The sequence below is a fragment of the Petaurus breviceps genome, unplaced genomic scaffold, assembly GCF_028583685.1.
Source record: "Petaurus breviceps papuanus isolate PSGF00001 unplaced genomic scaffold, PetGlider_PUasm1.0 90775, whole genome shotgun sequence".
NCBI lineage: Eukaryota > Metazoa > Chordata > Mammalia > Diprotodontia > Petauridae > Petaurus > Petaurus breviceps.
Genome location: NW_027187342.1, coordinates 10,602,257 through 10,626,602, shown reverse-complemented (window position 1 = coordinate 10,626,602; position 24,346 = coordinate 10,602,257). Strand labels below are relative to the sequence as shown.

At 39.5% G+C, this 24,346-nt stretch overlaps 2 protein-coding genes across 4 annotated transcripts in view; one reads left to right on the top strand and one right to left on the bottom strand.

Annotated features, from left to right (window-relative positions):
* The window catches only part of WDPCP (WD repeat containing planar cell polarity effector), a 519,354-nt gene that overhangs the window by 401,416 nt on the left and 93,592 nt on the right, over positions 1-24,346 (bottom strand). Inside the window, exon 1 of one of the 3 annotated variants that reach the window (XM_069068989.1) lies at positions 9-459. The exons of 1 other annotated variant lie outside the window; for it this stretch is intronic. The gene's annotated coding sequence lies outside the window, so the exon portion shown is untranslated. Of the gene's footprint in view, positions 1-8; positions 460-24,346 lie in introns of those variants that run through there. One more of the 3 variants, XM_069068994.1, reaches the window with a different exon arrangement.
* Positions 456-24,346, top strand: MDH1 (malate dehydrogenase 1). The gene is made up of 9 exons (XM_069069000.1): positions 456-597; positions 7,519-7,617; positions 10,703-10,799; positions 13,328-13,503; positions 16,102-16,224; positions 20,126-20,302; positions 21,355-21,468; positions 21,826-21,915; positions 24,000-24,346. The coding sequence occupies exons 1-9, from the start codon at positions 595-597 to the stop codon at positions 24,123-24,125; spliced, it is 1,005 nt and encodes a 334-aa protein (XP_068925101.1). The 5' UTR covers positions 456-594; the 3' UTR covers positions 24,126-24,346.

Genomic DNA, 24,346 nt, shown 5'->3' with positions numbered 1-24,346 from the left:
GAACTTACCCCCAACCCACCCACTGACGTCCGCCCACTCAAAGGTTTGACCACTTGGCACCGAACGATGAGTTTCCGGGTTGAGACCGCTTGGCGCAGCGGAAGCCCACACATAACCTCAAGAGAAAAAAAGTGTCCTAAACGATTCGCCAGAGACCGTGTTGCCAGGGGGCTGTCACTCCCTTCCCTTCCTACCCACCTCCCCTTCTTCCCGCCAATTGCTGAGCGCCATCAAAGAGTCCTCCAAATTCTTCGCCTCAATCCATCCGCTTGCGGGCTCCTTCCAATCAAGGAGACGCGCAGGCGGGGACTATTTGGCTCTGAAATGAACAGCGCAGGTAGAATTGTCAAAAGATAGGCGCTAAAGCCTTTCGGGAAATGTAGTCTAAAAACGAAGAGAAATGCTACGGGTCTCGACCAGGATAGGGATAACAAAAAACTACACACCCAGCGGCCCTAGCAACTGCGAATCGCTCCTCCTTCCGGCTAATACCTCTTGTCCTCCTGCTTTGGTGCGGCTGCAGTTAGAGGTGACCCGCCCGGTTGACTGTAGGTGAGTCTAGTCGTCGGTCGCCTAAGTTGTCCAGCTGCAGCCATGGTAAGTTTCCGATCCCTTCAGCCTTCCCTGCTGGCTCTTTCACTGATAACGGTGCCGAAGGCCTGGTTGGCCTTAAAAGATTATGGTGGGGAAGAAGGAGGAAAGAAGACAGCTGTGCAAAGTCGCTGTCCCCTTCTTCCCCCTCGGAAGATTAAACCTTGGTGATCTTGAGGTCATTTTCTAAAGACTATTTAAGTGCTCTGCTTGGGAAGGGATTGCTTTCTTTTCTTGAGGCTTTCGGAGAAAGGGGTGATTTTTTTACCCCCTTTCTTCTCCGCCCCCCCCCACCTAGAGGGAGGGCTTCTTGGGGGGGGGGGGAGCGATCTCTTTTCTTGGGACCCCTCCCCACCAGGTGTATTTTTTCATCCCTCTTAGGATACTGCACTTAATGAGCTAAAAGAAGTGACTGAAGGTTATTCTTCCCCACCCCAACCCCCCACGCTCTAGACACATGGCTAAAAATTCAGCCTGTCCAAAGGGAAGATTTGCCTGTGTCGTTTCCACTTAACGTTTCCGTTTTATTTCTGTAATTTCGATAAAGGCGAAGGAGACAAATCCCCTGGGAAACCTATGACTTGAGAAGGTGCTGAGGTGGTTAGGAAGGTGACGCTTCCAGGTGCCCCAGATAAAGATCTACAATTGTAGGTGGAAACGTTCAGCCATGTCTTAATTTCATAAATGTAACCTGAAATGTGTCTAGGACATGTATTGGATTCTTAATATCACCACTATCTAAAGAAAAGATACAAATGGTTTCAGCTACCCGTTTGTTATAAATCTGGAAGAAATTTGTTTTAAACGCAGTGCCCTCTAATCTTCTAAGATCTGAGCTCTGGTTTCTTCTGATGGAAGGACAAAGGGCGGGGGGAAGGAGTTGCTGTTAGTGTGACGTAGTTAAGATCCGTATGCTCCTCTAGGAGATGGTAGAAATTCAATAGAATCCTAAAAGAAAATTGGGTTCCTGGTTCCAGATATTACTTATAGAATTAGTCCTCAAATTCCTACTCCCCATTGTCAGATTGAACATCCTAAACGATTGGTACGGTGGTATTCATTTCAGTAATTGATTGGAGGAACTTGATATTATAGAAATTAATTTTCACTGTCAGGTAATACAGAATTATGAAACTGTAGAATAATAGGAACCTTGAAGATTATGAGAAAATTGGCGTTGATTATGTAACTTGTCCCAAGGTCACTGAGCTACTTGATGACAAATTTAGGACGAACTCTTTGATCTGGTACTCTGGACTTCAGGAAACTGTTGTGCAGATAACATTTTTTCTTTTAAGAGAAGGAAAGGAAAAGAAGCGTTAGGAAAGATCCTAATTGCTAAGCTTAGGTACAAAAACAGCTAAATATGATATACAGAAAATGAATTAACTTGATTCATTGCAAATGTATCAGTGGAACTATGCTGTATCTAATTCCTTGAAGGTCATTCTGGCCGCAGAGATAAAGCAAATATAGTCAGAAGGGACCTTTGAAATCTAATTCAATTCTCTTCAATTTTCATGTAAGGAAACAGACTTTGAGGGAGTAAGATTTGCTTAAGCTCATCTGAGTAGCAGATCTAGGATTTGAACCCAGACTTCTTTCACTCCAAATCCATGCTCTACTTCCACAAAAATCCTGCAGAGAATGGGGTCATTTTCCTTGACTTAACATCTAAACTGAAAACTGTAGCTAGGTCTCACATGATTTAATTCTACAGTTAAAGGGTAATGTATGAAGAGCCTTTCATGAAAAAAAAGGAGCCAAACAAGCTTTGTACATAATTCACAAATGAATTATTTAAAGAGGAAATGTGTTGTTGGTACCTAGTTGTGGCTCAGAAAGGAGTGAGATAAAAGTACAGATGAAATTGCTTGTTCTTTTGGTTACTTTCAAAGAAAAACTGAAGGTAATTAAGAAGAAAGGAAAATTTTCATAGAAACATGATGTTGGCCCATTAACTTTAGGAGGCACAGACCTATCCTTTAGGATATATTTTTATAAAAGTAACAAATAATCCCTACATCAGAGGGAAGGTCATAAGTTCCATGCTAAATACAGAAAGGCATTCTTAATTTAAATCATGGAAGAATGCCCAGATAAGTTACTATTATTTGCACTGTGTTCGAACTGGACCAAAAGAAAATGAAAACAATGTTAACTATGTTTTCATTTCTTATCCTATTTCATTTTTTCTTCAAAATGTATAATGGTACATAAAACTTTTATCAAATTGGGATTATATTTGCCATAATGGGAGGATAAAAGAGCTCTTTCTCTTTGGTTCTATAACCAAGAACTCAAAATATTTAGAAGTGACAATAATGGAAACTAACTGTACTATCATTAAAACAAGTTGTCCCAAGTATAGCATGAATCCCTATATATAAGAGAATTGCTGTTAAATAAAAGTGCAGTGATCAATTTGGTTGCAAATACTTAGGCACACTCACCTTGAAAATTGAAATTGGCCATTAAAATAGATTAACCCAACAAATATATTTGTCAAACAATGACATTTTGTAAATGGTCACACTTGATTGCTTAAATTAGGAGGGATATGCCATGAAATCACACAGAAAGGAGGGAAATGAAACATCAGATTAAAATCCTCTGAAAATAGGTTTCATTCAAAATAAATACATTTGAGCAATTTTTATTCAAATCAATTTTTGAATGAGTAGTATGTATTTATCAGTAAGTATTTGAATTCTCATAACATTCCAGTGTATTCTTGTGCAAGTTCTTGGATCCTCAGTTTACCAGTTTGTAAAAAGAGGTTAAACTAAGTGCCATTTAACAGAGCACTGGATTTGGAATTATTTAGGGGCTGTTCTGCTTCCTTCTTGTCCTGGCTGGTGTGTGAGAGAAGAAGAGAGTTCTGAATATAGATTGAAAGAATCTAGCTTCAGATCCTTGCTCTGCCAAGCTGTTATCTCAACCAAGCCTGTTAACCTCTTGGGGCTGTGTTTAAATGGTCTCTCAGATCCCTTCCAACTGCTTGAACGAGTTGTTTTACCTCATGTGCAAAAAAAAAAAAAGTTATACCAAATGATCTCTAGGGTCTCTTTAATACTAGGATATACTTGAATCTCCACGAAAACAATTCACCCAAAGACAAAAAAGGAAGCTGTCTGAAGTAAAATTAGCAGTCCTATCCCTTTAGTGCCAAGTACTCCAGTTTTGATCTATACTCATAGCATGTGACCTTGTTAAATTTAGCTTTATTATCTAGTCTCTAATTATCCATTTGACTTTCTAATTTAACAGCATTTTCATCCTTAATCTGTTAAAAATGGAATGTGTATTTTTTGTTTTATTTGCTTACAGAAATATACAATATCTTTAACCACCAAGATTGGCTTCTTAACAACTAAGTGTGCCACAAGCCTTAGTGAAGGATGTAGGGCTTGATAGAAGTGAAGCACTTGTTCCCTAGGACTCGGATTCTTTCATAATATGGACATTTGTTGGTTTTGGTGGAGTAAAGGGAATGCAGGAAGCATTTATACTGTACCTACTGTGTACCAGACCCTGTGCTAATGATGGGGCAGAGGCTCTGGGAACCTCCTTGAATCTTCCCACTTGATCTGACATTTGCCTGAGTCCATTAGCCTTCCATTATCACCATTCCCAAATCTCTGTTTTTAACCTAGTCTTTAACCTAACCCTCCTTAGTCTGTTATCACCAGGTAGCCTTCAGCTACTTCCACCCTTAACCCCATTCTCTAGGTTCATCCCAGTCCCATCTAGATCCTCCCTGGACCCCTCCTTCCATCACCCCAGACTACTAGACCACCCCTGATCCCTTCCACAGTCTTTCTGTATATAAGATCCATCTTGCCTCCATGAAGGTGCTCAGATTCAATCTGGCCCACTTGTCAATACAAACGTCACAAATGCTTAGGCTCCTTAAGAGTATAACCAATATGAGGAATCTTTAATAAACTTTGTTTTACTTTGGCTGAGAGAAGGCTTGAGTCGAATTCATTCGGCAGGACCCAGGATGTCTGTATTTTGGGGTCTAGTGTATCCCTAAGCCTTAACACTAGCACTTTTTCAAATATTATCTCATTTGATCCTCACAACAACCCTGTAGAGTAGGTGTTGTTATTATCCCCATTTTACATTTGAGGAAACTGAGGCAAACAGAAATTAAGTGACTTGCCCTCAGGCTGACCTCAGGCCCATGCTCTAATCTCTGGGCCACCTCTTTGCCTTTAATGGAAGCACAGCATCCCCACTTCATCTGAGAAACTGAGTTGCTGAAGCTGATATTATATAGATCCTAGCAGCTACAGCCCAAGCTCTTTGATGAACCCCAGATTTCTCAGTCTTGTAATTCATGTATATCCCCAAGTTGAATGTTAAAGAGCCATGTTGCTTTGAGATCATCTAATGTGGTTCTCAGGGTCTAGTCCAACAATTCCTAGGGGTCCCCAAGTTCCTTCTAGAGGGTCCACAGTCGAAACCATTTTCATTTTAATTCCTAATCCGGTAAATACTTATAGACACATAAACAATAGCTCTTGGGGAGGGGTTAATAATTTTAACAGGTTTTCTCAGGGGTCTGGACACCAAAGAGTTTGAGAACCACTGACCTAGTCAAGTAAGGAATCCAAGACACAGAGAAATTAGTTGACTTGCCCAAAGGTCACCCCAGTAGTAAAGTGGTTTGAGGTTCAGGGTTTTGGGGGTGGTGCAGCAAGTAGATGAGCATGAGATTAAAAATCATAAAGATGTGGGTTCTGATTCTGACCCTACTGAATTGGGACAGGCTCTGGAAAACCCCTTGAACTCTGATTGAATCTTCCCACTTGATGAGGCATTTGCCTGAGGCCATTAGCCTTTCATTATAGCTAGGCCTGAATCTTTGCTACTCTTAACCTAGCCTAGCCCTCCATTTGTCCAGTTACTTCCCACCCTTGATCCTATCAAAATATCTATACCCAAAGGTTACCCTTAAACTAACCTAGCCTCCATTATCTGTCATCTCCTGGTAGTCTTCAGCTATTTCCCACCCTTAATCTCTTTACTGGAGACTGACCTCAGTCCCCTCAAGATCCTCCTTAGACTCCTCAAGACCATCTCCAAACCCCTCCTCTAGACCAGCCCTAAATCCTCCCACAATCTTTCTCTATATAAGATCCATCTTGCCTCCATGAGGGGACTGAGAATTCAATCTAGGGCAAACTCACTATATGTCAGATTATTCTGACCCGCTTATCCAATACAAGTATCACATATACTTAGGCTCCTTAAGAATCTACCCATTATGGTGAATCTTTAATAAATTTTGCTTTACTTTGGCTGAGAGAAGACTTGATTGGAATTCTTTTGGCAGAACCCAGCATGTTGAGATTTTGGGGTCTCCAGGCCTGAGTTCATGTTTACCCTCAGATACTTGCTAAGCAATAGTCTCAACCTCTCTTTGTCTGCCTGCTTCCTCAGGTGTAAAATGAGGGTAATAATATCCCTTTCTGAGCTACAAAGTTGTAAAAATACAGAATTTTGTTTTCAGCATCCATTTTTTATCTTCTGGCTAGCTGATTGCCATAAGGAATATTGAACCTATGAAAGCTGATAAGAGCCATTGAAGATGTTGTGCATTGTTTTAGTTAAAACCTGTCTGCTCCAGAACTTGTGTGGGAAACAAAAGAAGGAATTGTGTTTCCACAGGATTTTGACTGTTTCTGCCCAGCTTTGAGTGATAACAGAATGTAAGTCAAAGGTAACTGGTTCTAATTAGTGCTGTGAACTAGTAGAGCCAGGCTTCTGGTCAGGTGAAAGGTCAGAAGCATGCTTAACTAACTGTTTGAGGGGGAACCTATTAGGGAGGAGAACATGAAGTGTGAGGTTCAGGAGGTTGCATCTAGCCAATGGAGAGCAAGGGAGGAAATTCAAATCAGGATGGCTATAAAAGAGCTTGTAATTTTCTTGAGTGTGCTTGGCCCCAGCCCTTTTTCACAAGGGGTTAAAGGCCAAGTTACCTGTCAGAAAATGTGAAATAAAAATCTTTTTTTTTATAAATTCATTCATGGCCACATGAAATTCTTGGTAAGATGGTTATTTCTTTTTTCTTTTGGCTTTTTGGAGGGAGGAGGGCAGGGCAATTGGGGTAAGTGACTTACCCAAGATCACAGCTAGTAAGTGTTAAGTGTCTGAGGTCGGATTTGAACTCAGATCCTCCTGACTCCAAGTCTGGTGCTCTATTCACTGTCCCACCTAACCACCCCCAAGACAGTTATTTCTAACAAGTGGGGGTGGGGGGAGGGAACAGCATAAAAAGCAATGCATTTGTCTGAGCAAAGGTACTTCATTCGGGAGCTACCCATTCACTAGGAATGTAGAGTAAATATAAAATAAAATGAGAATTTTTCTGACTTTGCAATGAGTATTATTCTTTCTAGAGGTGAGCATGTTTCTCACATTAGTGTTTCCAGTTCAGCAGCAGAAAAATTTGAAATTCTTTTGTTTCTAATGACCTTTAGCTTTCAGATCATACTGTGGGAGGCAGTATCACCATATAATTCTTCTGCAGCCCTTTCTTCCTATCACATTTTAGCAATAACATTCCAGACAAACATGCAAATCTATTTTTCCCTTCCAAGTACAGGTGTCCTGTTATACAATGGGGGGAAATCTGCTTGAAAGTCAAACTACATAAAGTATAAATAATCACCAAAATTATAAATGTTCTACTAGAAATCCTTTGAAATGTAATCTTTTATGATATGCTTAATGAAACAATTAAACTGTCTTCATCTTTGTCAGTCTCAAACATTGAAGTTACAATATTGTTAGATATACACACAAAGACATATGAATACGTGTATGTATGGGTACGTAATGATGGTTACACAATATTGAATGTATGTCAGCAAGGTAAAGTATCATTTGCTGGAATGTACTTTGTCTTTTTTTAAGGGTGAACCCGTCAGAGTCCTAGTCACTGGAGCAGCCGGTCAAATTGCCTACTCTCTTCTTTACAGCATTGCTAAGGGAGATGTGTTTGGGAAAGACCAGGTAAGAGTACTTAATGAACTCATTGACTTGAATTCTATCAATCTGTCCCTATTTAACTTTACTCTTCCTTAGTTTTTTTGAGAAGAGAATCCTTATGGGCATACTCCTTCATACTGAGAAAAAGAATGTTCCTGAATAGATGGTCATGAAGTGAAATTCCAATTTCCTTGTTGACTCTCATTTTTGTTATTGGTATATGCTCATATATAACATGTCTGTAGTGCTTTAAATACTAATTATTCACAAATGGTGGATGCAGAGAGAAAAAATGCAAGTGTTAAGAATAAGAGCAAATCCTCTTGGTTCCCTCAAGATATAATTCAGAATCAGAATTTGACTTGAATTTGAGCATTGGCTCTGCTGCTTAATCCCTAAGTAACTTTATCAGATCCCTGGAAATGTGAGAGGCAGAGATGTTTTGTCTATAAAACGGGTATAGTAAAATCCATGCTGCCTAACTTGTTATAGTAACTCCTTTTTATATATAGTGCGTTAGGATTTATAAGTGTCAACTCTGTGAGGTCCAAGTAGAGTAAGTAGGAACTTCAATCTACAGATGAGGATACTGCTCCTAAAGGTGATGAAGTGACTGATTCAATGTCACACAGTTAATAAGTTGACTGTGGTCCCTTGCTCTTTCCCTCTAATGAAATGTGATGACGTGAGCCGTAAAGGACTGTGCAAAGCTGTTATTAACCAGTTCTCCCTACCTGGGTATACTTACTGTGTTAGGCACCAGCAAGAAGAGAGAAAACAGCCACTTGCTTTTGCCCATTAGGTAAAAGTTTGCGCTTATGAAATTGCTAAAGGAGAGCATTGAGTGGTTCATAGATCTCAGGTCTGAAATGTTGAGTAACTTCCACCAACTTTTTAACCTCAGAGTCAAGTTACTTTTGAGATACTGTTGTAATAAAGGTAAATATGTTTCATGGTGAATTTCAGATTGACAAAGAATAATAGAACATTGTTTTCCTATTTTGTAACATTTAGTCTTTGTTGTATATAAACTCGTATAATGGGCTTATTTTACCTCTATTTGGGAAAGTATCAGAAAGTATCATGTGGTAGAAGGAGTGCATTTATATACATGCAGATAGACATAAATAATCTAATACTTTAAATGGGATATCACTAGGCTAGGTATATATGCTTTAGAACAACACTCATATAACACCATCTCCTATATTCTGAAAAGATCAAAAGCATTAAGATTTGGGAGAGGGGAAAGTATACAGGACAACTAACAATCCAAAATTCATCACAGATTAATATCCTAGAAACCAAACATGTCATTGGGACATGGATACAGGTATTCTGACTTTATTACTTTAGGGGGACCCGACTCATTGAAAGTGCAAAGCATTGAATATCTCAAACATGTAACATGATAGATAACCTTTAAGGTTTCAGTATTTACTCTCCCAAAGAGCAGTTTGTGCTGTATCTATCTACTTAATGTTCTTTTATAGTGTTGTTTTGAACAACATGTATCTTTACAAGACAGACACAATTTTGAAATTTAATAACATTCAGAAACAAAATAAGAAGCAAAATCTTCCCTAAATTCACTCAGTTGGAACTGAAAAAATTCACTAGACTGCTGAAAAATCTAATGAACAAGATAAGGGCTGCTTCAAAACCTACTTGAAATTCTGTCTTTGGGCCTTTGTTTTTCTTCCTTCATTTTCTCCTTTACATGTAGTTGTAATGTGTAGGTCTGAGTCCTGATTTTATTCTGTCACCTCATAGTTTTTAAATTTCATATTAATCTTTTTGTGGCTTTATAAAATCCATTAATACATCGTGTTTTTCAGTCATTCTGTAATTGTTGGGCCTATAAATTGTTTCTAGTCTTTCAATTGCAAAAAGAGTACATATATAAATAGCTTTGCACAGATAGAGCCTTGTATGTTGTTTTTGGAATCCAGTCCCATCAATGGGATAGCTCGGTCAGAAGGTATGATCTGTTTCCTAACTCTTGTTGCAAATTATCTTATTACTTTCCAAAATGTTTTCTCCAGTCTGCAGCCCCACCCACCAACATTAAATCAGAATTTGTGCTTCCCCACAACCCTGCCAAGATGAAGCTTTATCACTTTATTGCTATTTTTGCCATTCTAGTGGGTGTGAGGTGATGGTCCTGATTTACATTTCTCTAATTAGAAGGAAGTTTGAGTTTCATGCTGTTAATAACAGTCTTTCTGTACTTCCTCAACTTCATAAATTGTCTTCAAGTTTTTTAGCCATTTTTCCAAAGAGAATGTGTATTGTGAATGTGTTTCTTTAATGGGCTAGTAGTTACAGATTGTTCTGATGCGTAATTTGCAGTATGGACACAAAGATCTTTTTGTTTAACTCCTAGAGTGAAGAGAAGGGTCCAGGACGAAATAGGATTTTAACTTTTGGTTACTCAACAGTTCTGAAAAATTCAGCCAAACTCTATTTTTACATAGTCATCTTTTTCCTTGTTCAAGATTCCTGTGTTAACTGAAATGTTGCCTGAAATCTTTTTGAGGATGAAAGTCATAGCAGAGAGCATAGAGGACTATAGTTTGGACATCTTTCTCAGCTAGAAATAGATCAGATGTAGATAATCAGATATTAAATAAAGCTTTCTGGCAGAATGCTATCTAAATAGAGGATATAATATTAGTGGAGTTTTCCGCCCCTTTGGGACTGGTTTCCCTAGGCTATATTATTGATCTATTTCTTTTTTCTAGTACCAGATAAGTTTGGGTTTTTTTTTTAATAATTGCTGCTTTTTAATACATCTTAATAACTGCTTATACTAGTTCCTCTTTTATAATTTATTTTCTATAGTTCTACTTGGTATTATTATCCATTTTCCCCCTATGAATTGTTATGATTTTAATTTAGCAAAATAACTTATTTGTATTTTGACTGATTAAACTGTAAGTTCATTTGGGAAATATTGTGTAATAGACCTCTTAGAAAAATTGCCTAGTATAGGGAATATGACTTAAATCTGCATACAAAAACATTTTGCAGGAAGTGGGATGATTTTTGTTGTCATTTCACCAGGACGTGACTCAAACATTGCAGTGTTTTCTTTGTTGTTTGCCAGGCTCTTGTTCTTGTCCTGTTGGATATCACCCCCATGATGGGTGTGCTGGAGGGGGTGGTAATGGAACTGCAAGACTGCGCTCTTCCCCTCCTTAAAGGTCAGTAACTGGACACAAAATGCTTTTGCAGTAGAATTGTATCGGTTTCAAAACACAAATTCAAATAGTTACCTTGGTTGTTTGAAGTATTTAATACCAAGATAGTAAGATTATATACCAGAAATGAATGGCCTGGCAAAGGGTTCTAATTAGAATGCAACATTGATATCAGCAATCACAAAGTATCAGAGCAGAGTGATTTTTATCATTCAGTTCCCTCATTTGCTGAATAAGAAAATGGCTCACAGATTCATTCACTTACTAAGCACCAGTCATTTCCCCAAGTACTGGGGATACAAAGATAGAAGAGAAATCTTTCTCTGCACCATGGCTCCAGTTCACCATTCCAGCCTTATTTCCCATGGGTCCCTTTACAAATTCTGTATTCTAGCCAGACTCTAGAGCATTAACTGCACTCCAGTTGTCACATTGCCTCCTGTCTGTGTGTACCAGCTGCCTTCCATTTCTGTCTTCCTTTAAACATCCTTATCAGGCACTTCCTCTATGAACCTTCCTCAATGCCACAAATTGTTGGTGCTGTCTCCTTCTATTCCCTACTTTGTGTCCTGCTTATTTGAGTACATGCTTTATCCCTCCAGTAGATTGTAAACTCTTTGAAGGCAGAGATTTTCTAGTGGGTGCTTTACAAATGTTTGTTAAGGTGACATCATTTAGTCTGCTGCTTTGAGGATCTAATTTTGTCAAGATGAGTACTTCCACCGTGAACACAGATTGCTCATCTGTCACTGTGTAGATGGTGTTAAATGCCAGGCTAAGGAGTTCATATTTTATCCTTGAGGTGCTAGGGAGTGCTTCAACAGGAGACTGGTGGGGTCAACATTGTGCTTAAGGAAGGTTATCTTGGCAGTAGGCTTTGAGGGTTGATTGACAAGGAGAAAGCCTAGAGTGAAACAGGAAGACCAATTAGAAAGTTACTGCAGTAATATAGGTGGTGAGTACCAAAGGATGAGCACCATGTGATGGGAGAAAAGCGAACAAGTACAAAAGATCCTCTGGGTATGAAATGGACTAGACTTATGGAGCAGGGGAAAGTGGGAAGAAGCAAAAATGACTCCCAAGTTTCTAAGCCTGGGTGACTGGAGACAGATTTGAGTGGAAGTGAATGGAGAGAAAATCAGTTCCACTTTGGCCATGTTAGTTTTGAGGTACTGACAGGTGGAAGTGTCTGTCGGGCCTGGGGCAATTAGGGACTAGATTTCAGGAAAGAAGGTATGAATTGATTTAAGAATCATGTGGGTAAAAGTTATAATTGAACCCATGGGAACTGATGAGATTATTTAAAGAGAATAAGAATAGAAGAGAGCCTTTGGGAAAACCTACAGTTGGAGAGGGGAACAGGATTAAGAATGAGTGAATGAGGCTGAGGAAGGTGGTCAGAACCAGGAGAAGGTGGTTTCACAGGAGTCAATATGGTCAGCAGTATCAAAGCAGAAAGATCCAGGAGTAAGAAGAATGAAAGAGGTCCATCAGAATTAGCAGTCAAGATCACTGGTAATTCCTGAAAGTAGTTTCTGTAGAATTGTGTGGTTAGAAACCAGATATTAGGAAGACTAAAAAGTTAGTGGGGGGAAAAACAAGCATAAATCTCTGGTCTCGAAACTTCTTTGAGCTTGTACCCCAAACATGACCCACACACAATCTACTGTAATAATTTATAGTTTATGAACCATATATATGGAATGAAATAAAGATGAAACAAAGTTTGTTTCATTTATGGCACAAAAAAGCTTTTTGCCTGAACTGAAGGATTTAAGAGGCATCTATTACTGTTACATTGGATGCAAGGGAGGGAGGACAGGTTGGCCAGGGCCAGATGCTGCCCTCCTGTTCGTGCTGCTGAGATAGGTAGGAGAGGAAAAACAAGGGTGGGCAGACCTGGGACTGCCCCACCCCTGGAGAGAAGCACTGGTGACTGCAGGTGTGTTAAACAGTTGACCTGCTTTCAGTGCTAATAATTTCTTAAGGCATCCCAGTGGATTATCCTGTATGCCCCCTGCAGCATCCATACCCTCATTTGGAGGCAACTAGTATAGAGGACTAGGAAGTAGAATTGGGGGGGACGGGGAGAGCAGAGAGAAAGTGAAAACTTGAGGAGATATCAGGCTTAAATGAATAGGTTTGTTCCTTATGATGGAAAGTCCTGTGTATGTTTATAGACAGTAGGAGAGGGGCCAGTAAATACAGATAACTAAAGAGGAAGAGACAGGAAGGGATTGGGTCAAGGATGTGTGTTAGTCCCATCATGCTGGACATGGAGCACAGTAGGAGGGAAGAGGTGAAGAATGGAGAGGCTCTGAGGTGTGCATAGCATAGGGGAGATGCAGAGGCTTGTACCAAATGACTCCAGGTTTTCTGAATCCTGTCTTTGTACCCCTCCATAGCCAGCCAGTGCATGATAGTAAAATGAAACTATTACAAAAGTACAGGATTAGAGGGTGGCTTCTCCTCCTATCAAGTCCTATAGATATTAATTCCTAAGGAGCTTTCCTTTTTATTTTGTCTTACAGAGGTCATTGCAACAGATAAAGAAGAGGTTGCCTTCAAAGACCTGGATGTAGCCATTCTGGTTGGCTCCATGCCAAGGAAGGAAGGCATGGAGAGGAAGGACTTGCTCAAGGCAAATGTGAAGATTTTCAAATCCCAGGGACAGGCTTTGGAAAAATATGCTAAAAAGTCTGTTAAGGTGACTGACTGCTTATTTTCTTTTTCAACTTGCTTGATTCAGCAAAATAGATAGAATTTTTTTTTACTGCCTTTATGCAGTCCAGTGGATTAGTAAAAAAAAATACAGATAAAGTATTTTAATAATGCCTGTGCTGTGATCTAATTTTTTTAATAAGCTCTATCTCTTTTCCCCTTTGATTTTCATCATGTTGTGAAAATTCATTTGCAAATGTCCCAGGAAATGTAGAGTTCCTTTTAAAATCATGTGGCAGCTTCTAACTTAAAATTATCCACAAAGAAGACTAAAATTTTTGGTACCTGGCATTAGTTTACTTTGCTGTATAGGCAACAAAGACAGCAAGCATTTATTAAACACTTACTGAATTGTGAGGCACAGTGCTAAATGCTAGGGATGTACTCATTTGTTCCTTAAAACTGAAGAAATTCAGTATGTTTGAGGTTTAGTTTTGTTTTGGATTTTGAGAACTCTTGTTCTGATGACTTTGATGAAGGTAATCCTAGATGCTTAAGGCTAAGCTAGTGGAGTGCAAGCTCTGGTTGCAATAATAATTATTATAATAATTAAAAGTTACAATAATAGTAACTAGTATTTACATATTACTTTAGATTTGCAAAGCACTTCACAAGTATTTTCTCATTTGATCCTCAACAGTAACCCTGGGAGGTATGTGCTGCTTTTATCCCTATTTTACAGATGAGGAAACTGAGGAAGAGATAGGTTAAATGACCTTTCTAGGGTCATAGAACCAGTAATGTCTGAGGCAGGATTTGAACTTCTCCTGATTCCAGAACCAGTATTACTATCCACTGTGTCACCTAACTAACTCCTACTAAGCTAGGATAGCTTCTAGGATAGCTTCTAGTATAGGTCTAATGACTAATTATTATGTCTGTCATTCAAGTACCAGCCTTGCCAAGTTAAGAAAAATTCATCACCCTGTGGCCAAACTGGTAATGAGCCTTTGAGCCACAGTACTTCTTAAGGACTATCTCCTAAAATACAGAAGAGTTTCAGTGTGTCAGTGGAGAGAGTAACTGCACTTTTGAAAATCATAGATCATCAAAGTATTTGCTGAGAAAAAAACTTCATTGTTGGGACCCTTCTGGTTCTGTTTCCCTATTGTTTAGCATCAAAATGATCTATTAGATTAATATTAATACTTTAATAAAATAAACCCTTATCTAAGAAGAACCTCATTGGAACCCACTCTTTACAAAGAGTCAGATTTCAAGAAAGCAAATATAAGTCAACACATATTTATTTGAAAATGTAACTTCCCAAGATGTGTCATGAGAGAATATAAATGGCATTGTTCATTGTACCATCTGCATTCCTAGTCCAGTATCTCAGTCATTGGCAGTGGCCAGGAATGAATCTAATACTCTGCAAGACCCCCAGTCACTAAACAAACATCAAGCTATGTTGACTGTATTCTACTTACTAAGGCAGGAAGAAGGATTTTCTGGTCCATACAACTCATTTTTTCAAAATATGCTTTTCTCTGTGTATACTTTGATATGTCTCAAGTATATTAAAATATTTCCTCCCAAAAGGCTAAAGGAGTTGTATCATATGACATTTAATGAAGCTAATTGTTTGGCGTTCTATTTTAATTGCCTTCTGAATTCTTCCTTTGAATTTCCCCAAAAGTTCTTTTTTTCTCCCTTCCTCTTTCTGGTCTTTAATAAATATTCTTTTGGAGGAGGGGGAGATGCAGCAGTCTTTTGAAGAAGGATATAGTTTCAGATTGCTTCATTAAATTGAGACTGCCCAAAGATTAGCATGTAGTTAAGAGGGACAGCTCCACCCTTTCTTTGCTGGATTCATAGGAGCCAGCTACATTGCCTTTATTTAGACATTAACCATTGAAAATTTGGTTTCTTAGAAAATAACCACAAGAAATAGTGTTTTGTGCAGGGATCCATTTTTCTGTTAGAGATGTGGAGGCTTCTATATGTTGGTGCACATTTGGTGGCAGATGGATGGCAGGCATTGCTAAATGTTCTTTAGTAGCACAAGATGCACAGCAGACAGAAGCTGACCTTAGCTCTCAGGCTTTAAAGCCCAGAAAATAACTTGTTGAATAATAGTAGTTTTCTTTTGAGTGTCACAATGACCAAACATTAATAAAAAATGGAGTCAGTCTTCAGGGGGAACCTGAGAGCAAACTCACGTTAACCAATTCATTTGGTTCCTATGAACTTTGTGATTGTCATTTCACAAATAATCATCAGGTGCCTCCTCTGCAAGCCTTTGTGGTTATTTAGTTGTTCCAATCCTGTCTGATTCTTCATGGCCCCATTTGGGGTTTTCTTGACAAAGCTCCTAGAGTGGTTTGCCATTTTCTTCTCAAGCTCATTTTAACAGATGAGGAAATGGAGGCAAGCAGGGTTAAGTGACTTGCCCAGGGTCATACAGCTAGTGAGTGTCTGAGGCCAGATTTGAACTCAGGTCTTCTAGATTTCAGGCCCAGTACTCTGTCCACTGCATCACCTAAGTTCACACATAGTCATTATCTGAGAAAGCTATTCCAATTCATCAATATATTGGTAATTAGGATTCACTCTTCCCTCTTTCTCTTTCCATCTTTGCCAGGTTGTGGTTGTTGGAAATCCAGCCAACACCAATTGCCTGACAGCTTCCAAGATGGCCCCATCGATACCCAAGGAGAATTTCAGCTGTTTAACCCGTCTGGATCACAACCGAGCTAAGTCTCAGGTGAGCAGAATTGAGTCCTAGATAAGCCATTTCTTAATAACCTCTTTCAACTTAAAAACTTCCAATGAGCAAAGTTTCATACTAACTATTCCAAATATTTTATGATTTTATAGGTTGGCAAGTAATAAAAAAATTTCTGGGGTGTTTGTTGTTAAGTTTCTAAGTTGCAGTCTATATTTTTAAAATTTAAATTGATGCTTAGTAGTTTTCTTACTATATGTAAAGGTAGGTACTTAAATAAGCCTGTTTGTTGTAGTGGTAGTAACTAACCTTGTCTATAGCTAAATTGAACTGAATCTTCTTATGAAGATTCTATATTCTCTTCATTTCAAATAGTTCCTTAGCCTTTTCCCTCTAGCAAGGTCTTATCTCCAGATCAGTACTGGCATCTCTAACCTATGCTGATCTTTTTTTAAGGATTAATAGGCTATGTGTATGTGTTCTGCCAAATAAACTAAGAACTTTCCTTTTTGAAGTAGAAAATAATGTAGAACCTGGGTTAAAAAAAAATTGGAGCCTTACCACATTGGGCCATAGTCTATTCTTCTAGCACATGGAGAGGAAACCAGAGAAGACCTGGGAGGTGGGAGGGGAACAGTTCGATTTTATCAGAAAAAGGATATCATTTTCAGATTTGCTTTATTAAATTGAAGTTGCTCAGACTGCTAATTTTACACAATTAGTCACCTCAAAAAAATCATCATCCTTACAGACGTCTGCTCTAGGCTTTCTTACTGGGTGAGTTCTTTTGTCTCAGTGACTAAAACTGTTATCATTGTTATTGTTGTGGTTACATAGATTAAATCAGAGGTGTTAAATATGTAATCCACACCAGATTAAAATGTAGTTGGGAATTATTTGACAAAATAAATAAAAATATGTCAGTATGCAGCCTGCAAGGAGCCTTTTATACAGATTAATGCCCCCTTCTTTGCAGCCCATTTCCATTTGAATTTGACACTACTAGGTTAAATGACTTCTACAGGATCATTGAGCTAGTCATTGTCAAAGGCCAGATTTGAACTCTGGTTTTCCTGACTATAGGCTCAGTGTTTCATCTAGCTGCCTTGGGAGAGTGGGTAAGAGGAGGTGGAATATATGCTTTCACTAGGATCATAGGACCTTAGGACAGAAAGTATGGTTTTTGCTTTATCTCTTTAGCCTACTATGTCAGAAGTTATACAAGGATTCTTTTCCCAAGAGAAATTTTTCTTTCTAAAAAAAGCATGCTGTGGCAAATAAAAAACCGGACCTGCAGTTAGGAAAACTTGGATTCTAGTCCTTCCTCAGACTCAAACTGTGATTCTGGGCAATCTCTAGGCCTCAGTTCCCACATGTGTATTGGGGGTATGGGGCAGACTCAGTCTACCATGTTCCTTCTAGGTCTATCTGTGATGTGTACACAATAAGCCAGTGAGAGAAGCTAAAAACATTATGCTTCTCTCACATGAACTGTTACCATACTGAATGCTCTAGCATTCAGAGAACTTTCCAGGCTTGGCTGCCTAATAACTCTCTTCATAATGTGCCGGCCTGCATAGTTAGCAGCACTGCAGGTTTACGTCATCCTCAAGACACAAGGCCATGCGTGTAGCCATCGGCAGCAGCCAGCTGCCCTAGTCACAACATAGAGAGTTTCTTTGGCAAAGAAGGTGCTAGGCAGAGTCCATGTGAATGTTAGGTGAAGTTCCAGTTATACATTACCTTAGTACTCGAGCCAACGGTTAGGCATTAATGTGAGCTAGTAACAAGTGGGTGGCAGTTAGCCTTGAATGAATATTCTAACATTGACCCCCATCGGCAAAACCTTTTAAAACCCTGCCCTCCACAGCACCTGGCCTACCTCTGCTACCCCAGCAGACTCAGCTGCCCCTGTGAGATCTCAGGGGAGCAAAGGTGAATCTAGAACATGAGCATAATGACCAAGGTTCTCCTTCCACCCTCCCAGCCAGTTGGAGCAAAGAGGCATGTGGAGAAGCAAGTGAAGAATCCATCCACAAGCACTGAGGAAGCATCTTAATAAGAAAGGCCCTGTGCTAACACTGAGGCAATAGTGTAAAAGATCCTGTCCTCACAGCACTTACATTCTAATGTGGGAAACAACATATACATATGTATAAGTACATATAGAAAGAATGCCAGGTGATTGAAGGAGATTGGGTGCTAGTGGCCAAGGGGATCAGGGAAGGCTTCATGTAGCAAGGGGCATTTGAGCAGAATTTTGAAAGAAGCCAGGCATCCCACAAGGAGGAGGTGAGGGGGAGAGCACTGGGGGACAGACTGGGCAAAGGCACGTAGTTTGGGAGAAGGGAGCATTGAATGTGAGGAACAGCAAGTACTTTAGTGTGCTTGGTCTCTCCCATGTTTAGAAAGAAATAATGTGTAAGAAGAAAGACTGTGAAGGTAGGAGGGGTCCAGGTGATGAAGGATCAAGAGGACAGAACTGTGTTTAATACTATTTTAAGGAATGTGTGCCTGTAGTGCTTATCAAACAAACATCATGGTTCAAATGGAAGGGTTGAACTTTCTTTCAGGAGATCACCATTGAGATCATGTATGCTTAGCTGTCTTTTCAACTCTTCTGAAAGACTAGGTTTCTCATGCTTTCAAAATTTAAAGCCAAAAAATCTCAGAGCTAGATGGGCCCTTTAAGAGATCTTGTCCAGGGGCAGCTAGATGTTGCAGTGAATAGAGCACTGGCCCTGGAATCAGGAGGGCCTGAGTTCAAATCCAGCCTCAGACACTTAACACTTACTAGCTGTGTGACCTTGGTCAAGTCACTTACCCCCCCAATTGCCCTGCCCTTCCCCCTCCAAAAAATCTGAGAGAGAGAGAGAGAGAGAGAGAGAGAGAGAGAGAGAGAGAGAGAGAGAGAGAGAGAGAGAGAGAGAGAGCTTGTCCAGCCCTCTCCTTCTGCAGATGGGGAAGCTGAGACTGGGAAGTTGCACGCATCATCTAAGCATTCATAGTGACCTAGTCATGACACTGGTTCTAGAGTATAGTGCATCAGAACTTAGCTCTCTGTGCACTTTTCATTGCACTGTAAGTTCCTATTTTCCCATTTTGGTTAAGAAAGGGTATCTTCTCCCATCTACACCATATATAAAGTTCTAGTTTTCAGAGAATTAGAATATGATGCACAACACAGAAACTATGGATCGAGATAGGCTCTAGACCTGGGATTGCTATGGTATAAGGAATTCCTGAATGAGCAGGCACCCTTTACTGATGCTTTGTCAGCACCTTCTCCACAACTTTTCTAGTCTTAGAGAGGTACCTGGAGCATTGACTGGTTAAGTGATTTGCCTCGGGTCACATAGTCCATCACTTGTTAAATTAGGTTGCAGCCCACAGTTTAAGAAGAGCTGAAGGGGTCGCAAGTGAAAAAAGTTTAGAAGTCCTACAGTCATAGTGTGTGTCAGAGATAGGACTTGAACTGGGTCTTGTTGGTTTCAAGGTAGGTTCTCCATCCACTATGCAGGCCACTACCTCTCTGCCCTGTGACCATGAACAACAAATCATTCTTTGTCTGAAAGTGATGGCCTTGGACTGGTCGGGCTCTCTGATCTTATGAGTTATTACTGCATAGTGCTATATAGCATTAGTTATAGAAAATAAAATTGAATTTGCACAGATCTGATCTATATTTTAGTGGTTTGTTTTTAAAAATCAAATCAATTTATCTGTCAAAGTACTATGCAAAAAACAAAATCACACCAAACTACTGTTGTGAAGGTTGCCAACTAAAACTGGTCGTTTTCAGATTTCAACAAAATGCTTGCATGTTCTCTCAAAACTTCAGAAGTTTTTCAGTCTTAGTCTGAAGTAGATTCTAAATATGTGTAGCACTTTGAAATAAAAGGAATTTGTCTTCAAAATGTATGTTTTTATATTAAATTAGATTGCTCTTAAACTTGGCTTGACCGCCAACGATGTCAAGAATGTCATTATCTGGGGAAACCACTCCTCAACCCAGTATCCAGATGTTAACCATGCTAAGGTTAACATCCAGGGGAAAGAAGTTGGTGTCTACGAAGCTGTAAAGGATGACAGCTGGCTCAAGGGGGACTTTATCACGGTAAGAAAAATAAATGAAGAAGCTAACAACCTATTCTAAAGAACTTTGGGTGGAAGATCACATGCCGTGATTCCTATGCTTTACCTGTCCTGGAGTTAGGGGACTATAAATAAATGGAGAAATGCCAGTGTCCATTGGGACACTTATCCAGTTACAAGGGTACTTAGGTCATTTTTCACTCATCAGTGCAAGGATATGGGCAAAACTTTCCTCACCAATGACAGTTCTGATTCTTTGTTCATTCAGCACAACGTATCCTTAGTTTTTAGCCAATTGTCTTTTGTAGTCTCGTGTGTGTGTGTGTCCATTTGTCCCTGACTAGACTGTAAATATCTTAATTCTTGGGTGTCATTCCTTTGATTCTTCTGTGTCCCATCCCCACTTTTTCTACCAAGTACAGAGCATTATACAGAGTGAATGCTGCTTTTTTTTTGTTGACTAAATTCTTAGGAAATGGGACTCTCATTTAGTGAAAACTTGGACCGTATTTCTGTTCCAAGACATCTGGAAAAAAGAATTCACATTCTAATTTGTAGAGTTATCTTTTTTGGTCTGAACTCACAGTTGTACCTTGGAAAACAGATTGTATTGGTAGCCCATGACATGAAATGTTAGAATCAAATCCTATTATCCTCAGAGTGGGTATGGTTCATACTGCCTCCATTCTGATGTTATTGTCAGTTAGTTGTAGCAATTGCAAAGAACAGCCTAACTCAGTGGATATTTCTGGGACTTGTCAAGTCTCTCTGACCCTCAGGACTCTTTCATATTGTTGACATAAAGCATACTGGCAGCAGAAGGGTAGGGGGTTCCTTGGGGGTAGGTCCAGTTGTAATTGGTATGAAACTTTACAAACCATTGCTTTCCATTGTTCATAGGATTTTTATGTTGGGACAACTAGATTCTTACCCTTTAAAGCATCTTCTGGTTTACATTCTCAAAATAGTACAGTAGCTATGTGCATTCAATTCATTGCTTTGTGAGTGACAGCTTTAAATAGATATGAAGTATGAGTAGCACAAGGAAGTAATCCATTCTCCTCCCTACTACAGACTGTTCAGCAGCGTGGTGCAGCTGTCATTAAGGCTCGAAAATTGTCTAGTGCGATGTCAGCTGCCAAAGCAATCTGCGACCATGTCAGAGATATCTGGTTTGGAACTCCAGAGGTAAACACTGAGTGATTTACATAGACTAGCTAGCCTTTCTTTATTTGCATATTTATCACCTGCATTTCTCAGAAGGAACCAATTAGTGATAGCAGTTCCACATTATACACAGTATTATATATTAGTATAATATAATTATATATTAGTGAAGAAATTATTATTTATTAGTATTATATATTAGCAAGGTATTATATGTTATATATTAGTAAAATATTATATATTGGTAGAGAAATAGAAGTAGCAAGGGTGTGTTTTAAATTGTATTAGCATATGCAATAAACTTGTATGTGAAGCTCAAGGGGTAAAAAAAAGCTAGTACTAGTACTATGTCTCAATAAATTGTCATATTGTTTTCAGGGAGAATTTGTTTCCATGGGAGTCATCTCTGATGGCAATTCCTATGGAATCCCTGATGATTTGCTCTACTCCTTCCCTGTTGTCATCAAGGTAAGTTCCTTGTGCCTACAACTGGTTTCTGTGTCTTAGTTGTACATTAACTTGAAGTGGCTCCTTTACCAAATAAGAGATTTTCCTCCGTCTGTGAATCCAAATCAAGCCTTGATACTGGATGCCTACAGAACAACATCTTCCTGTACTAATGCAGCAAAAGGTCTCTATTACTACCTAGGAAATCAGTTACAAAAACTTACAAGGAAGCAAAGAAAAGATGGTCAGCTCTCAACATAACATGTAGGTTTTATTATATAGGCTTTCTTGAAATGGAAATTTATTGCTGTATATTGTCTAAAATTTTTTTAAAAAATCAATTAGAGTGGGGGCAGCCAGGTAGCACAGCGAGTAAGAGCACCGGCTCCAGTGTTGAGAAGACCTGGAGATCGAATCCCAGGCTCAGACACTTAGCACCCACCCAGAAACACCTGGCCGTGTAACCTTGAGCAAGTTACTTAACCCCAATTGCTTAGGGGCGGCCAGGTGGCTCAGTGAGTAAGAGCACCAGCTCCAGTGTCAGGATGACCTGGATCAAATCTGGGCTCATATACTCAGCACCACACCCAGAAATAACTGGCCGTGTAACCTTGAGCAAGTTACTTAACCCCGATTGCTTTAAAAAAAAAAAAATCAATTAGAGTAGAGTAGATGTGTCCCAGGGAGAGGAAGCTTGGTGTGGTGAACAGAGAGCTGTCCTCAGAGTCGAGTCACTGTCCTGGCAGCTCTCTGCAGGGAGAGCATCTTTCCTCCGAGACCCCACACATCTCAATCACTGGTCTGAACAGTGCTAACAAATCGATCCCAGTACTAATGTTGAAAGAGCATGTATTTCCTAAGTAAATACATGTTTTCTAAATGTTTGCCCAGTATTTTTCCCTCGTGCTACTCAAGATCAGTGCATATTTTAATTTAATATTTAACTGCCTGACTTCAGGGTGCCTGGTACAGTGATTTTGAGGAAAGGAAACCCACCCCTAATTAATGACATCTGGACTGTGATTTTGATTTTTTTTTTCCATTTTAAATCTAGAGAAGGGAGACTTGGAAGTTTTGAGAGTTGCAGCAGGATTATTGGGCTGTCAGTCAGTCCTGGTGTATGAAAGTCTTACTGGGAGCCCAGCCTGGCATGCACAGAGCACAGGGTTGGGAGGAAGATGACATGGGTTCAAGTCTTGGATCTGGTTGGATCACCTTGGTTAAGTCACTTAACCTCAGAGACTTAGTTTCCTTTTCTGTAAAATTGAGACATAATCACAATTCATGGAATGCTTTGACTCCATGTAGGTTATTTATTTGATCCTCTGACTCTGTGATAGTTGCTATTACTCTCCCCATTTTCCAGCTGAAGAAACTGAATCTGAGAGCAGTTAAGTGACTACCCTAGAGTCATGAAGCCAGGTCTTCCTGATGCCCACATCCCAAGCTCTGCCCACTACACTGTAGTCATACTGCTGGTAGCAGATAGAGCACAAGTGCCTCTAGGTTCAAGTTCTGCTTCTGACACATAGTGGCTGCATAACCCTGGGCAAAGTACTTAAGTTCTTGGTGTACAAAGTAGCAGTACCGGTCTGCATGGCTAGCTAGAGGAAGTTATTTGAAGGGATCTCCATACACCTGTAAGATCCTGAGTCTGATCCAAAGAATAATAAAGGGAAGGTAATAAGCATTTATGTGTGACTACTGTGTGCCTGGCCCTGTGCTCAGTGCTTCACTAATATCTCATGTGATACTTGTAAAAACCCGAGAGGGAGGGACTATTATCATACCCATTTTACAGTTGAGGCAAGCAGAGGTTAAGTGACTTGCCTAGGGTCATGAAAGTTGCCAATTTGAACTCAAGTCATCCTAACTCTAGACCCAGCACTCTATCCACTATTCCACCTAGCTGCTATGATCGTAGGATCATAGATTTAGAGAACCCGCACACATCTCCTTTTCTAGATGAAGAAACTGAAGCAAACAAGAGGCTTAGTAACTGGCCAAGGGTTGTCTAGGCCTGATGTCAGGACCAGAAGGAATCCAGGAAATTTTAGTATAGTGTAACCATCAACCATTACTGACTTGCCTTCATTTCTTTACAGAATAAATCCTGGAAATTTGTGGAAGGCCTCCCTATCAATGATTTCTCCCGTGAGAAGATGGATCTCACTGCCAAGGAATTATCAGAAGAAAAAGAAACCGCTTTTGAATTTCTTACTATTGCATGACTAGGCAAAAATTATGATATGACAAAACACATAGAAACTGAAGAATATAAGTGTCGTCTTTAAACCTAGTACCAAATAATGATATTGTACTTGTAAACTACATATGAAAAACCATGCATTTAAAGATTGTGTGTGCTTCTTGGTACATATTTGTGCCCACCATGTCATCATGTTATCAAATGGTGTTAGTGATGAAGTCTAAATAAAAATGACCGACTCTG

Coding starts and splice junctions, on each gene's coding strand:
- MDH1 (XM_069069000.1), top strand. Junction 16,225..20,125: donor ACAACCGAGCTAAGTCTCAG/GTGAGCAGAATT, acceptor ATATTAAATTAG/ATTGCTCTTAAACTTGGCTT. Junction 21,916..23,999: donor CCTTCCCTGTTGTCATCAAG/GTAAGTTCCTTG, acceptor ATTTCTTTACAG/AATAAATCCTGGAAATTTGT.